We start from the raw sequence: 17,835 nt of genomic DNA on the forward strand, positions 1-17,835 counted from the left end.
ACATTTGGCAAATTTTACTTTAATTATCAGTACTGCCAAAATAATAGCTCAGGACAGGCTCATTGCATTGCATAAATTCACAAAACCATCATGTCCACCAGTCTGAGGATCCCCATTCAGGTCTGCCAGAAGTTAAAAGTGTAATAGTTCTGTTTTGCTGGAGAAATACCTCTTCAAGCATTCAATACAAGATACTATGAGGTAGGACTCAAATATTATCTGAATCTTACCCTCTGAAAGGGAAATGTGTCTGGACACACATTGCCAAGTCAAAAGCACAGAAGTAGCAAAACCAAATTTTTGACATCTCAGATAACTGTTGAGAATGATGAGCTTGGATACTTCTGACAAATATTTGTTACATCTGAGAAGCTATGTGGCAATAATCTCTGAATCAAGGTAATCTCTGATGCACAGACGCAAGTGAAATGAAGAAATAGGCCTCTCCTCTTTTTTTTTTTTTAAATATACATGTAACCTGCAAGCAATTTTCAGCTTGTTTAACTTCAGACAAAAAAAAGGTTATTTTTAAGATCCCTGACCTACCAGTATATAGAATCTTATTACTACATATCAAAGGCATTAGACTCATACAAACACAAAAATGATTATTTTGAGATTAGGACCTCTGAATGTCACCACATCCAAGCCCCTACACATGCCTTGTGAAACCAATTTTTGAGTATTTCCAAGGACAGATATTCCACAGCTTCTCTCGACAACCTGTTCCAGGGTTTGATTACCTTCATGGCCCTGTAGTCCTATTTACCAAAGTCATCATCTCTGCTGGTTTTATATCACCAACATGAACTCAGCAACTTGACTCTAACTGAATTTGCTCTTACATCTCCCCTTTGATGCTAACTCTCGGTTTTAGAGATGATAAAAAATAATCAATGGACAACCTAACATGCCAAAAGCAACACAAAAATAGTCAGAATAAGTGGTTCGGGGAAGAGATAAGGAAATACACAATGAGGTAGGTACAGCTCCTGCATGTTTATTAAGAATAGCTCAATTTTTTACCAAATCTGCTGTTAACACCAGACTAACATTACAGCTAGAAAATTGTTTAGCTTTTTCTGCAGATTCTTTTTTTTTTTAATGCGAGAAGTGAGCATCAGAATCTTCCAATAAATTGTAAGCCAGTCTACAGAAAGAAGATGTAACCTCACTGCCACACTAGCTTACTAGTAGGAAGACAGCTACATTCTGAATAAAAAAAAAAGGGGGGGGGGGAGCTTTTTGTTCAGATCAAGGACTTGCTATTTAAGTTACAAAGGTCACTAAGCATGAATCACTGTGGCAGAGTCTGAATCATATTACAGAAAGGGATTTCTTCTCTGGGAATAATTAAAATAATGTTCTTTTGAAATCATTACCACTTGCGCATGGGCTAAGGACTGTAGATGATGTAAAATGATGTCAAGTTTATAAATCATTTGAACTATTTGAGAGAAGGAATGCTTAAGAAACATTATGGAAGCAGATAATAGTTTGAAATCCTTTCCTTTCTTCTCCCCCACTGGCCCTGGTTTTCTCTCCAACTACCTGGTTTTAATAGACATCTTTTTTCCCCCTATTTGTTCTTGCACGGCTGTGACTGCAGAAATTTGAGTCTATGTTCTCTGTTGTCTACAGATTACTCATATTCGGTATGTGTTGTAACAGACTCTCTTAGGAGCTTCACAGAAGTGAAGGAAGCCCGAGAGATGATGACTCCTCACAAAAGTGGCTCTTGGGGGCGGACTTGGACGCAGTTACTTCTTCTGGCCCTCTCTAAACAGTGGCAGAAGTGGTGCCACCCACCCTGCTCAGAGCACATCACTACTTGACTGATTTCAGCAAATTCTTCAGTGGTTTAACAGTGTTAGCCTGGGCATCTTTTGTCAGGGCATGGATCAGCAGAGTTTATTTATTTGGCCTCTCCTTTGTTATAGAAATATCAGCAAAATCAGACCTGTACTACTGGTGACAGGAGGCATGAAAAGAAATCTTTGTTACAAAAGCAGGATTTAAAAAGAAAGAAAAAAGAACCCCAAAAGGCATGCAGATCATTCAACGATAGCGTCTTTTTTTCCAATGCCACATAAAAGCATGAGCTACTAGGAAAATATTTTAAAGCAACTTCTTGTTTGATACAATACACTAAATCCTGAAAGGGCAAAAATGGAAACATTCTTTACATTTAATTTCTTCAGCTTTATTACCTACATGCCATAAAAGCTGCTTTCATAACAAAATAGTCTGAGTGCTGTTCTGAGCCAATATCCTAATTTACCTGTTGACTCTGTATATCCATCCTTCTGTTGGCAAGTAGCTCAAGGCTTACTGACCATAAACTTTCAAGTATCATGCTTGGGTACTAAAGATACACACTCCAACTCCACTGTGTTGTTCACACTCACGTATTTCTTAGCACAAGCCCCTTCCAGGTTTCCTGCATGCTTTTCTCGGTAATAATCCCTCCGCCCAACTGAACTGTGGGTTCTTCTGCACCTTCTAACCCTCTTCTCATACACCCTTTCTTGTTTTCTGCCATTTGTCTAAAAGATTTCATCAATTACAAAGTTTTAAACCAGAATTTAAATCTGAAAGGTTAATTGCATAGTTTAGTATCCTCGAATTTTATCTGACTTTGGTAAGTCAATTAACATTTAAAGACCTGGTTGCACCAAGATGCTGCAAGTGCTCTGAAGTATGTTGTGATGCAAAACAACCCTAAATCTATTTTAAAAGACTACTGCTCTCTGACAAATCCTACACCAAAATAGCATGCACCAGTCCAAATCTACTGGTCTGTGCAATTCTAAAATACATAGAAGTGCATGCATGTGCACATTCATGCATGCACATGAATATACATAACCTGCTGTGGTTTTGTATTCACAAGACATAGCATATTAACTATTAAAAAAACCCTTTGTGATGTGCTAGCACCGCAATTACTTTTTAATGGTCTTGCTACAAACATCCAAAACAACTAACAAACAAAAAATACACGTTAACTGGAGTTAAGGCCTTTATGTAATTTAAGGAGGAAAAAGCCTAAAGTAAAGCTGTAGCTGTGGCGAAAGCATACAAGGTGGAAACGTCAGAAATTTGCTGTTTACACCTAAGACATACAAAAGTAACTGCAGAGTAGACATACTCAGCAACCAAACTGCCCTCTTATGATACGCAGTGATCATGCGATGATTCTTAAGCTATGCCATGCTTGTGCTTCTACCTTGGACAATGTTTCTTTTCAAAACACAAAGATTCAAATTCTGTGTCCCCCACAACTCTTTAAAGTTGTTTTACTGAATGAAAATAGAGTTGTGTGGATGGCTCTACTGTGTAATTAATAGGGGTTACACTTATATTTTCTTCCATTCTCAGTGTTTTTGATACTGCTTTTGTGGCATGTACAATGTTACATCAGAAGAAAAATCAACACAGAAACTGCCCCTGACATTATTTATGATTATACTTTGTTAGTAGTCTACTGTAGCATGCATTTTCTTACCGGTATCTATGAACAAATATACCCTTAAAAATAGAGTTCATCATATTTTCAATTTCATCTTGGTTTTCTTGTAGCTGCAAAAAACAAAACAAAAATAAATAAAAGATCACTGCTTATTATAATTTGATATTCTACAATTCCTTATTGGGAAACATTAGAAAACCATGGAAGAGTGTTTAATTAAATGTATTAGTAGATTCACCATTTTCTACTTTTCCAGCACATGCCTATATTGTGTGCATATACATACATATATATATATACACATATATGCAATGCCTTAATGGAAGAAAGTTAACACTCACTACAAACAACAATTAATTTAGGTTCAAATTAGTCCTTTGAAGTGGTTATCACCATTTTTTGGCTACTGAAATTTAGACAAGTAGAGACTATATGTTCAGTAATGTCAGCAGTCCTGTATTCATAGTTAAACAGGTAGAACTGTGAGTGAATGACAGCTGCAGAAATGAAGCTGGTTACAGATCAGGAATCTCCTCTGAAAAATTCAATGTCCTATTTAAGGAAAGTACTTAAAGGTGTTCTCAATCTTAAGCATGGGTGCCAGCTGCTTTAACTTCAGTGCCCATGATAACTGAGTTTCTGAACCAAGAAGCTTTCCAGCATCAGAGCATGGGTGCTTGACACTGGAGCACACCTGACATCCAGGCCTGAGACTGGAAAAAAAACCACAACAAAACCAAAACCCTCAAAAAACCCCAACAAACCAAACCCAAACAAAAATGAAACCCAAATGAAAAAGGTGGTATGAGCAGATTTTTATAAATAAGAATGTTTTTAAAAAAGATTAATATTTGCTGTGTAATATGAGCACATTTTGTAAGTACTATGGAAAGCTTACTTTGTGGCAATGAATATGTTAACACATCCTCAAGGAACATCCTGGAATCAACTGAAGTATTCTTGTACTGTCTGCTTTTGTACTAAACTAAATAAGTATGACTTAATTACACCAAAATGCAGCTTTGTTAAATAAGATGATGCCAATTTTATATAATCAGCTGTTGGAGCAGAACTACTACTACACTCAAAGCCATCATTCTTCCATCAAGGTGTTTCTTAATGCCAAAGCAGAATACCACAACACGTAATGTAAATTTTTCCACATTTTCAGTATAAAAACCACAACAGAGCCTTGCTACTACAGAGTGCATATATGCATAAAATAATAAAACATATAATTATGTACAGGTATCTTTAACAGATAGAACATCTTAAAGCCAGAGGCAGAATTACTATCAGCTGTTTTGACTTTCTGCATAGCATGAGCCCATAAACATTTTCACCTAGGGTTTTATATTTTTCAAGCCATCTTTAGAAATATTTCTACAGTATCTTCCAGATAAGATCTAAAGTAGCTTGCAAAACTCAGTAAATGAAGTCTCCCAGTTTCCCAAAATGTAAGGAGGCGCTGTCTCCATTTTGATAGGAGAAACCGAGGTATTGAGGGTTCTTGACTAAATTGTCAAACACCTGACAAAGAAATTATTTTCACAGAAAAAGGGATTATGTACAGAGGGAAAAGTTGGGTGCAGACCAGCTCTGCATATACCAAAGGGCTGGTACACAAAACAAGCATATTCAGACATGGCTTCTGGGAGAAGGACTATTTTCAGCCTTAGCTCAACCCAAATATACACTGACTAAATGCTTTTTCAAGAACACATAACCCAAAAGGGAGAATGAATTGCTAATCACTTTTCAGTTGGCTGACTTCACAGGCTTCAGGCAGGCAAATGTCCACAGAAACATGGGGATAGAGACAACCCAGCACAGACTGTGGAGTAAAATGAAGACGGGAATGAACAAAGAAGCCTCAAGGAGGCTTTCTGAAAAACTCACGAGGCCCTGAAACAGAAAGGGCAATCTCCTGGAGAACTTTGGGTATGAATCATTAATATAAAAACACACCACAAAAGAGAGGTAGGAGAGACTGAACTTTATGAACCATGAGAAGGTTAAGATACTGAAGAAAAGTGTACTTTGACATTTCTTTGAATGAGAAGTTGAACAGCACCATACAAGACTAAGTGTCATAGATGAGGGGACAGCACGGATGGCTTCCTCCCTCTTTTTCTACAGGGAATTTACAGCTCTCTGCAAACATGGTAAGTTATCAGCTATATAACTGATACAGGGATCCAGAGCTGGTCTAGAAGGAGAATCAGAGATTCAGTAGGTCCATGTGAGATCCCTTTTACTTTTGTGTGCTAACGTTTAAATTATATAATTCTCAACTGTATATTAAGTTTCAGTAACGAATTAACCACTCTTTGAAAAATATGAATCCTCTCAAAAACTTTAATTGCTTTTTACACTTTCAGCTTTTCTAGATCATGTACTTGAATTTGAGTGCTTAACTTCAGGCATCTTGAGAGAACATTTGTGTCTTGGGATTCCTGCTCTTACCAATGCAAAAGTGATTTAACACACTCCGTCCCCCGTCCCCCAAGTAAAAACAAGGGAAACATTCTCTTCTTGACTATGCAAGAATTTTGAGAAACTCCAATAGCCAAGTATGACAAATAGAAAATTTGAATTACTACTGGCAGCAACTAAAACACAACTTCCTCGATTTTGTGGCAGGTACATAAATCTATCTATCATAAAATTACATAAATCATCCAGTTTAGTTGAAAATCTCATTGATGAGAATAGACCTTCATGCACTGCTCTCACGTTAGGTATGTAGAAGATGACATAAGAATGAAACACTTCAGAGAGAGTGTTTCATCTCTTCTACTTCAGATTAATTTGCCACGCTTAGCTTGCGAACCGTCCCTATATAACTCCACGAAGATGAACACATACCCATGTATATGCCTACAAGAGTTTATTATGATGGCAGTATATTAAAAAAAATCAACTAAGAAAGTGCCAGCACAGAATACTATTGTAAATTCAGCATATTTAAACATGGGAAATATACAGCATTATGTTAGGAATCCTTATAGAGAGACATTATGCCATCTAATCCTAACAAATCTCTTCTATACAGGGCCCTCTGCTATGCTTCACACCACGTATCTGAGGACATACTCAATCACCACCACTCCTCTCTGGCTCACTCCTATGCAAAATTTTGATTAGTTTTAGGGAGTAGTGGTATGAGAGAACATACGTATCAAAAGTTAAGGTTTGCCAAATGCTCATTCTTCTTTCAGGGTTTCACAGCCCCGTGCTAGCCTGGGCATCAGTGCTTCAAAGTCTCCCCAGAGCAGTTATATACTGCATCTCCAAAAGACATTGAAAAGAACAGCTGAAGGAACGAGTAGAGAGGATGTCCATAGACACAGAAATACTAAACCAAGTTAAATCAGTGTAAGTAGTGACTTTGTCCTTCTCTGGAAATCCAAAGCAACAACCAACAAACGGGGAATAAAAACAGTGCTCCAGCTATTTTAACAAAGCAATTCTGCTTTTTAAATTCAATGTCAGCCTTAAAGCATTTGAATATTTAATTTAAGAAGTTTCTCTTGCAGGAGAGATTATTCTTGCTTCGTACCTTAATGCATGATTTTTAAGAATTATGAAAGCCAAATAAAATTGTGTTACGGATCATGGGGTAATATAAAAATAAAAATCAAAATACATAATTGTAATTATCCCCAGACAAAGACTACAAAGTCAAGCAATTTTGAGTCAAAGTTATACCTAAAAGAATCCAAGGTGCATACAGGTAAAGCACACAGACATCCTTAATTTGCCACAGAGTAAAACAGTGATGGAGGAAATATTAAAAACTAATATATTAAAACCAATAAATTTAAATCTAAGTCATATATACTTCAATTTTTCAATCTTATGAGTTTTACATGGCATCTTTACAGATTATGGCTGTTTGGATATATACGTATTCATTTTCTACTTGTCATCTTTAAATTTCTTTTAAGTACAACTCTAAAACTGAATTTCCTGGGATATAATACTTTATTTAGGGATGATTACAGCAACCTTCTAATGGTTTTGCTCACCTAATGCCAGACTGGTACTTACTAAAAGCGACTTTAATGTCTCCCTAGCTTCTTCTCCCTGAGACCAGGTGCTATAGCCCCCACTCCAGTGTTTCTTGAAAGTAGCTACAAAAAGAAGTACTAATGAGACACTATGTAATAATTGCAGTGATCAAAGGGAGAAATAGGCAGTGCACTGAGGGACTACATGTGATCCTCTCTTCAAAATCTTTTTGCATAATCAAAACAGTTACTACTTACAACTTGAGACTAATTTTCTTCCTGCCTGGTCATATACGCAAGTCTGAGAACAGAAATTACCCTGTGCGTGCAGAACAGCGCACAGACTCAACCGAACATGTTAATACAAGATTTTTAAATGTAGCCCAAGTAATACGCTTGAGATCAGACAAACATGACTGCAGAACTAATCTCGTTTCTCACTATGGTACTTGTCATAAACCACCCTGGACTTTCTGCTGGAGGGAATGCAAATGAACCAAGAAAAAAAATTCATCTTTTCACTTGCCTCTTTTCTTTTCTGAAGCAGCAGCTCCAATCTTTCATTAGCTCTTTTGCCAATCATTTTGTTTCTCTCAGCTTCATACTGCCTCTGTGTATTATCCTGATGAATGCTCAGGTTTAAGGCAACATTCACAAGAGCAGTCATAAGCTTCATAGCTGCAACGGCAGAAGACAGAATATGACTTTTAGTCAGAACTAAAAAATATTTCCTCAGCAGATCCATACTCACAGAAAATAACCAAAGTGACCCTGACACAAAGTCGTCTGGAAAGGCACTTCCCACCCAAGCAATACCCAGGTCACTTGGTTCATCTAAAGATCAAAAAAGAGAGTGTACATATATACCGCATTGAGCTCCAGGCAATGTTCTTTGCCATCTTCTCCAGAAAATTACGCAAGTTCTGAGTACCTAAGGTCAGTGAGGAAGCATGTGAATCTGCAGGATCAGTATACACCATGAAGCCAGTTACTGTGGAGTTACACCCATTTCTCTGCTGAAAAGTATCATTATAGATGCCTCCATACTAAGGGTAACATTGCACCAGTAACTTCTGAGGATTACCCAATATACAAGAGACCACAGCACAGTTTCTCCGAAAGTAAGTCTGACATTGCTCTAAAGTCAAGTGTACAGTTGTATAAAAATACAATTAGAACTTTATGTACCTCTGCATTTTCACCCATGCTAGAAATAATATTGTTCATTCCTATTCTTCTGTATTAATTTATTTTTACAAAAACATTAATAAGGGTCTTTCCTATGTCCTGTGTGGTTACGTGGCATATCACATTTTATAATAATGAAAAAACAGCAAAATAATGTAACAAACTATCACATCCTCTCAGCTAAATATGCAGCACTGTCTTCAAGGTAGAAAGGTAACGATACAAATGGAGAAGTGAAGCTACTCGTATGGTAACTCTGTCTTATCTTGCTATTGCTCAAAGCTGCTAACTCTAGAAGCACCACATGAACTTCTTGCCTTAAGTGTCTTGCTATAGTGAATCATTTCTCATTCAAATTGGCTAGCACAGAGGAAAATTGAAAACAAAGACCTCAAAACACTCCTTCAAGAATAAATGAAATTCTAAAAGCAGATTTTCATAGACTTTACCAAGACTGAGCTCCACGGCATCATGCTGACCTCTGCTCTGCAGGATAGCAACATAAGTAAATGTGCAAAAACTAGCTTGAAGGAAATTTGCAGAACCAAAACAATGCTCTTCAGCTTGTTATAACAAACAAACAAACAAACAAACAAATAAATGTATTATCACTGGAAAATGCTGGAGATCTTCGGCAGCTCATATTCCTAACGTAAGCACTAGATACATGTACATGTAATGCAAGAAGCCAGCAGTGGCTTCAATAACTGAAGCTAGTCATGATGAACCTTGGCTTTAGCATTTGCTTGTCCTTGCTTGAAGTTTCTAGCTATATAATCCATTCCAAATGATGGCAACTATTTCTTCCACAGGTCTTGGGTAACGTCTCTAATGTATGGTGCTGTTTCCTGTCTTTTCAATCAAGCCTCCATACTTTCCAAACTGTTACTTCCAAACAGTCCCACACAAGGATAAACCAATCAATATAAAAGACCAGAATGCATACATCACTCCGTAATTCTCTCTCCTATGAAACAATCAACCACAATCTAAGCAAACAGCAAATCAAAATCACCTGAAATTGAAGACAGTATCAGCTGGAAAGAAATACAGTTTCCACCTCAGTTTAAATAACAGGCACAGATTTCCAGCAGGTTATCTGTGGCTGAAATAGTGTTCACCTTTAATCCTAAATTTGTGGAGGTAACTCTAAACCTGGTAACTTATGCCTGAATTTTAGAAGTCAAACGCCAGTAAAATCTGGACTTGGTTTTTCAATATCATTGGAAATCTGCCTCTTAGATTCATATCAAGAGATGAAATTTTAAAAAAACTCCAACTGAATTTGTTGGACAGTGGGTATTACACCTGGAAACCTGAACAAAACTCTAAGAGGCTAACTGTGGAAAGACTAAATCAGTAACAAATATTGGCAGTAGAAATATCAGATTATGACAAATGTCTCCTATAAAGGCTTCAAATATGTGCCATGATCTACAAACAACCTAGGGAGAAGAATCTTCCAATAAGATGTATTTCAGCACATGAGATGAGCAGAAAGGTATCACCTGACATAACCAGCTTTAGACACCCGCATCCAAGCCCGCCTCCCCTAGTATTGCTTTGTAATTGAAGAAAAACAGTTACTTCTAGAGAGCAATTCATCCACCTTATGGGAGACATCTTATACAGGTCTGATGAAATACACTCTAGAAAAGTCTATTTTCTATCTAATGATAGACAGTGCTTTCCTTAGATGTAGGCAGCTGTGTTAAAAGGTGCCACATGGCTGGAGGTAGAAGACACCAAGACAACTGTGGCCCAGTGCTCCCAAACCTAATGCTTCTTCAAGAATGAAGGCACAGATTTTATCTTTCGGTGGACTGAAGTTCTTTGACAATACAATTTTCTTGACACTTATTTAGAATAAATTTGTACTCTAAAATACAAAATTATGAAGACATTCTATATAACAAATGAACAACTAATTATAAAATACAAGACATAAGCATGCCACTTTTGATTCACAGGATTCACTGGAGGCCCCTGGGTATGACGGGAATCTCTGAGACTAAGTGCCTCAGCATACTCCTTTCCAAACAAAAAAGTGTATTTTCATTATAGTTGTATCGTATATGGTACTTGTATTTGATCAAACTTTCCAGAATTCTCCGTGCTGGTCAAATTCCACCTCAATCAAAATTAGGAGTAATTCTCAAAGTGGCTAAATAGTAGCAACTTCTTTGAAATAAAACTCTTCTGTGCGCTAGCTTACTTACCAGCTAATGTACTGGTGTGCCTGAAAGCCCGGACCTGGGAATCTGACAAACCAGTCAGAAGAGAGATCACCGTGTCCATCATGTATTCATCATAAATGATGCTATACTGACACTGTCGAATGAGCACTCCAATGAACTCACAGAAGTTGGATCGAAACTTCTTCCACTGTGGCCCAGGCATGGTAAGTGGATAATCACCACTGTCCTAAAGAACAAGAACATGAAAATATGAAGTATTAAAAGTCTCCCCATTTAATTTATTTTAATGTTCTTGTAAACATCATGGTCTCAGTTTCTACAATAAACACTATCGTTTTCCTTCAAGCCAAGGGAAACTAGCAAACAAACCCAACACATTATTCTTCAATAAACAAAGCAGCCTGTTGGCATGAAACCACTGTTACAAAGACTTCGTTTTAACTAATAACTGCAATATTAGTTCTGTATAGTCCAAAATATGCATCAAGACTCAATTCTTTTCCTTGGGTCCTGGGTTAGGAAGTGGGAGGAAAGGATGAGAAAGAAATATTTCAAAGTGTTGAAGGTCAGAACCTAAAGAAAGGTTTGTGTGATTGAAGGTTTTTGTCATTCTCCATCCCCATTTCAACTCCATGTTAATATTCTATCAACTGGCTGCCCCTCCCCACAAATTTTGCTTTACTCAAGTTTACAGTTGAGGTATTATCAGAGAGTAAATACTGCCCTTTTTTATCTTATAAACTTATCTTTTTTCTAGTGGTAAAACCTGCCTTCTGATAGAAGTAATGGAAATTTTACTGCAGATTCTTATACCCCATACAGTTTCATACACCCCATCTGCCAAAGATTATTGCAAGACTGGAGCAGGCATGTGAACACTCAGTTCATTTAAGTTTAACTCCTCTCCAAGTCTGCTCTTACTATTCTCACTGCAAGTAATATTGCATTTCAGTGAGACTGCCCCCCCCAATTAGAAAATGCTTTTTTCTCCTTCAGTGAAAAAGACTAAATACAATCTCCCTGGTCACCTAACTCGTAAAACAATTCTAGATCATGCAAAACATCAAGGCAACTATGACCTATCCTGAATCACTTTGACTACAGCACCACCAACTTTTTTGAATCTCTAGTGCTGTGTGTAACTACTCACATTTGTATGATGTATCCTTAACCTACAATTATGTATTAAACAGTCCTTTTGAAAAGCGTATGAAAACTGCACCAAGAACATTTCATTTGGCTGAAACGGGGAGAATAAATTTCCAATAAAGCCACCTTATTGGATCTTTTATTCTCGAATACCAATAAAAATGTGATACTTCACAGTCCAATGGTTAGAAAATACAAACCAAAATAAGTTTTTGCTCACCTGCTAATCTAGCACAAGAATTATGAGGGAATTCACCTACACAATGCCTGTACTCATAAACCAAGCACCCAAATAATGCAGCAGATGGGTGTCCATGGAATTCCCTGTCTCAAACTGAACTTCTGGCAGCAATGAACAAAGTTATTTCCATCGTTTAAGTCCTGCACAAGTGTTCCTACATTTATGATGAGGAAAATCAAATGCTTCAATCCCTGCCATAAATGCAGAAATTAGGACCAGCAGCCAGCTGATTACTGCAGCACTAACAGAACAATGCGATGATCTTGAAAAACTAAAGCAAGCAGCAAATCTGAACATCTTCAATGGAGATTAAGATATTTTCTGGGCAGGATACTGTGCTAATGAATAGATAATGCAAGGTTTTACCCTAGCTAATAGTACACTTGTACTTGCTTTTCCTCTTAGCTCTAGAATTGTAGAAACAATTTCTCATTTCACAAATATGACAACAGGTACTTTATACCACCTACACACACGTACCACTAAGGACTAGGCCCTTTCAACCCTAATCTGATACAACAAACATGGCATTTTAGGTACATTTTCATACAGAGAGGAAAATATGCTAACAAGGGGATGGTCTCCACCTGAAAATGGCAATCTGAAGATGACAATGAAGGTAGGTTGGGCTGATAGACTGCCCTAATTACTTTGACTACAGCACCACCAACTTTCTAATTCTCCTTCACCCCCAACACAGTCTGACCATTACCTTCTCATGGACTGACATTGGATTTAGGGCATGAGAGGACAGCAGGGCAAGGGAAATGTTCTGATGGCAAGAGCACTCGGCAATTGCTTTGCCTCAGGATGACATGGGTGGGGGATGAACACTGGGAGTCCTGGGGTACTGGAAGAGGTATACAGGTGAAACACCAACAGTGGTATTTAGAATGAAGAACTGAGGGCTGTTCCCAGCTGCACGGAAAATGGTGGTGCTTTACTGCAAAAAAGGATGACCACTCAGCCCAGCCACTACTGTTGGTCTCCTTCTGGCTCCCTTTTGTTCATTGCTTACTACAGACTTAGAAAAAGTAAAGAAATCCTGTGGCAGGATGGGCTCAAGGAAGCAGTCTAGTCAGTCTGCACAGAGTCAGGGAGCACAGCCAATGGCACTGCTGAAAAGAAGGCAAGAAGCAGATCTGCTTGGGTTCTCTTCTCCTTTCTCCAGCAAGGAAGCAACCTTCCAGAAAGGTTGGGAAGGATCATGCAGTGGTGGACACTAAACAGAGGGTCAAAGAGAGTTCTAATGCTATGCCAATCGCAATTTTACAATCTGCTGAAGACCGAGAAAGATTTTGTTTGGTTTTTTTTATTACATGTTTGAACAATAATGTAAGCTGCTTTTAATCTAAAAGCTTCCAAAATTGGTAGGTCTTTTTTGTGACTATGTCCTCCTGCACAGACCAATCTGAAATATTACGAGTAGCAGTATGAACACAGGTCACAGAACATACAATATGAAATAGGTCATATAACAATTATAAAATTACTGTGCTGTGATCATCTGATATATGAACATCGGCAGAAAACTGCACTAAATTCTAAAATGTTTTCCACTGCTAACAAGGTGTAAGTTTATTCCAGATTTCAAAGTATTCATTGGGTTTTGGTCTAAAGCTAACAATGTCACGCTTTTATACTACTACCCACAAATTCTTTCACAAATCCATTCAAGTGTTAAGGCAGAAGCTAGAACAGAAACTTTCTGTTAGAACTCTAAAAGTTCTGAAGAGTTTTAGGTAATGGAGAAAGTAAAAATTCACTGGATTTATTAACTTTGGTTGGGTGATGTTTTAAAAAGCAGAATTAATTCAGCCAGAATGTAGCATGAATTGGTACCATCCTTCTGTCCATCATTGTACAAAATTTTATTTACTGTACCCTGTCCTACCTGTACACAAGGGCCCTGAGTGAATACCTGAGTACAGCAAAAGAAGCATCCACATGGACATAGTTAAGTACATAGTTAAACATTTTGTTGTTCAAAGCCGTGAACAAGATGGAAATCCTGCAGAAGTAAATCCTGCAAAAGAGCAGTGCTCACATTTATAGTTTTCTTGCTTAACTTCTTGAATCACAACCTTGACATTCCACTTAGAATTGGTCAGAAGACGACACTGATGTCCTGCAGAAAATTCATGTTTCAGCATTTGTTTTCCTCAGTAAACAGAATGAACACTCAGAATATTTAAGTTTTTTTATACATAAAAAATCAAAGAAAATACAGTTCAAAAATCTCAGGGCTAAAAAGCATTCATCATTAGGAACATTTTTCTTTTGACAGAAGATACCCAATCTGAATTGTAATATACTTGTTTCAAACAAAATGCTCTTTTGGAAGAGTATTTCTTTCTGTAATACTGTGCCAAAACGGTAATTTTCATGTCAAGTTACTATTTGGTTTAAATTGCCATTTCAAATTAACAAAACGTTAATTGGCACATGCCAAACAGAGCAGAATGCTGCAAAAGCCTGCAGTCCTGCCTCAGGAATCTGGAGTTCTTTGTTGCATGACGGCAGTTCCAAGAGGTGAATTCAGAATCCAGAATATCACCACCAGTTCCAGTGGGATGAAAAAACTTTCTGCAGTTCTTCTTACTGCCTCCTCTTATTAACCTCTCAGGTTAATACCAGGATACCGATAGACAAGGATATTCCTAAAGCCATACAAAGATATCTGAGGGACTACACAGATCCAGTCCAGGGCTTGCATGGACCCAAGCTGGTTCTTGCAGAGTCAGACTTGGCCAGGCTCTCTTACATCACCAGATGTGAGCTTGCTCCATGGTTTTGTGTGATAGTACACTTATGCCCTTAAACCGGCTACTTAAACTTTTCAGTACCAGTATTTCAGCATCCAAGGCCTATTCAATCCACAGCCCTGACTTCTCAAGATGAGTGACTATAACTAACTTTTCAAATGATTTCCTTACTTTTTGGTTTTCCATTATTATTCTTTCCTAAAGCTCATGCTTGCTTGTTATTCCTCATCCAATAGTTTAAATCGTTGCTTTGCTTCTCAGTGCAATTTCTCATACTGAGACACTGCTTATCCACTGGTTTCTTGCCCATCGCATTTTTATTTTAAAACAAAAGTATATTGTAATATATTTCATAATGTTTAAAGAACTACTTGCACACTATACCTCATCAAATTCTTCTGTCATTTTCCTTATGATTTCTGCATTTTGCATGTTCCTGAACATTTCAATTCTTACAGTACCTGTAATGTAATGAAGGAACAAAAGGAATTAACACAACCCATTTTTTGTTAGTCAAAATATCAACGTTTTTCTGCTGCTAAACTTACAGCTCAGTAATACATATGAAAGAGCATACAATGCAATAACAACAGGAACACATTGAACAAGACCATCTCTTAAAGAAGTGGGGAAAAAAAAAAACCCCACACCACCACAAAACTGTCCTGTAAAGTGCTGTCAGACTAGAAGTTAGTAAAATTTTCCATCTTTTTTTTACCCTTTACAACTGAGAAGTGTGATACAGAAGTGATAGCAGTGTAGGACTCATGCCATGTCTGCAGGTACAGAGTGTTTTTAATTTTTTGTGCAAAATAAAATGAAGACCATCTTTCAGTTCCATGGCCACTACTCGGAATTCTCCATTTTTTATGTTGGGTCACCTGGATTACAGATGTACCACAACCTCTATGCGGAGACACAGGAGTGGTTGTCAGATTGTTTAGCTCAGGACCAGCATGGCTTACTGACTTCGGCACAAGACTCTGGGCATGGAGCTAACAGCACCTGCAGACCAGAGCTAGCGCAATTGCATCATGTGGTGTTCTTGTCAGCAAGTTTTTCCAAAACCAAAGGCTCCAAATGGCTCAGTCAAGATGTGAGCCAGCTCAGGAGCAAAAGCAGCAACTGTACCTATGCGATCCTTTGCCTGGATTATGCCACTCCCCACTGTTACCTGAACAGCAAAGTTGATAGGATTAACTTTTCACTGTTAAATTGAACAAAGCTACCAAAATTGAAAATACAACAACACAACAGCAATAAATGAAAATTCTCGTGACATCATCCTAAATTCAATCCATATAAATGAATAAAATACTTTTACACATTATTGCCTTTGCAACTAGATATTATCTCAATATTCAACCATGTAACACAACATAGAGAACGTCTTTTTTGCTATTGCATGATCTTCTTTTTGTCACTTCACAATCTTCTTTTGTTAATGGAGGAAATGCAGAAAACTTAAGCAAACCACAGCGCTACAAAACCCATGCCAACATCATTAACATTACAAAGAGTAACTTTTTTTTTTTTTTTGCAAGAAGTTCAATTGGATTAATGATCCACTGCATGGCACCAAAAATTCAAACTGTTATAGTAGAAGCTTAACAGCTAATAGTATTAGTACCCTTGTACAAAAGGAAAATAAAGTAAAGCATACTAAATATTATGGGAGAGTTTTAATGCCGATATTTTATTCCTTGAAAATCAAGCATTAGAAACACACGCATTTCAAAATATGCAAGCACAGTTATAGTACACCAATCCCAAGTTTCTTAGTAGGAGTACCGTTGTACAATGCAACTTAATACTGGTATCTTGAACTGGTTGTAATTCTTCATAAAATAGTACTTACTTGTTACCTATTTCATACTGGATAACACTGTCAACCTCAGTTCTAACAATGGTGACTGAAGTTTGTGCATGGTAATTTCTGTATTTTTAATAAACAATTAGTAATGCAATATATTAATATAAAACAAGAAACCCAAGAGAATACTACCATATGACAGCTGAAGACCTGTTTTGTCAGCTTTGAAATCATCCCTAAACACAGCTGTATTTTAATGTTTCCCCCAATATTGAAAGTTCTGTTTTGAATAAGTGAAACAGTTTCAGTATGTCTCAGTGTATTGAACAGTGGACAGCTATTCCTAGAAATCCACCTCAGCTGCATTAATACCTCTTTCTCTCACTGACATGCTGTCATCTGTACTTCTTTTCATTGGTAGTATAACCCTCATTAAATAAGTAATCTATTGACCTTTGTTATTCTATTTTTTTACAGCTCTAATTCTAGTTTTATTCAGTTTTATTTATGACTTTTGCTAATAATCTTAAATGGCTTCCATAGAACCATGTTCCATTGTCAGAAAAAGTAAAAATACCATAACTAAAATTCCTTGTTAATGCACTTCACAAAATTCAGATCTCCCTTCAACTTTGTACAATTCTGTTTTGGTTCTCTCTGTCTTTTCTCCCTGAGGATACGGAATACAATTATACTGTGCTCACTATTACTTACTGGCTCAGATATTGTTACTTCTTAAATGACCTCCTGCATATTACTTCAGTCAAGTATAATTTTTTCCTTGAACAATTTCTCTCAAGGAATCCAATTTCAGGAGATGACTGCTTAAAGCACTACTTCTTTAACTCAGCAACTTCGCAGATGCAGTAACTGTGCTCAGAGGAAGCTGACGGCTTGTACCAGATGCACACACCCTCCATGTTACTATCAGACAACAAATTGTACATATGGTACCACAGATACATGGAAGCTGGCCACTAAATTGGCCAAGGGAAG

The 17,835-nt window shown here is 37.3% G+C and overlaps 1 protein-coding gene across 1 annotated transcript in view; it reads right to left on the minus strand.

Annotated features, from left to right (window-relative positions):
- STAG1 (STAG1 cohesin complex component) overlaps positions 1-17,835 on the minus strand; it is a gene marked incomplete at both ends in the record, with an annotated part of 149,631 nt that overhangs the window by 73,084 nt on the left and 58,712 nt on the right. Inside the window, 4 exons of the mRNA XM_082003812.1 lie at positions 3,509-3,582; positions 8,012-8,163; positions 10,893-11,097; positions 15,411-15,487. Coding sequence (XP_081859938.1) covers positions 3,509-3,582; positions 8,012-8,163; positions 10,893-11,097; positions 15,411-15,487 — 508 coding nt within the window. The remainder of the gene's footprint in view (positions 1-3,508; positions 3,583-8,011; positions 8,164-10,892; positions 11,098-15,410; positions 15,488-17,835) is intronic.

This window comes from Phaethon aethereus (assembly GCF_964289735.1).
Source record: "Phaethon aethereus genome assembly, chromosome: 9".
In the NCBI taxonomy this organism is placed as follows: Eukaryota; Metazoa; Chordata; class Aves; order Phaethontiformes; family Phaethontidae; genus Phaethon; species Phaethon aethereus.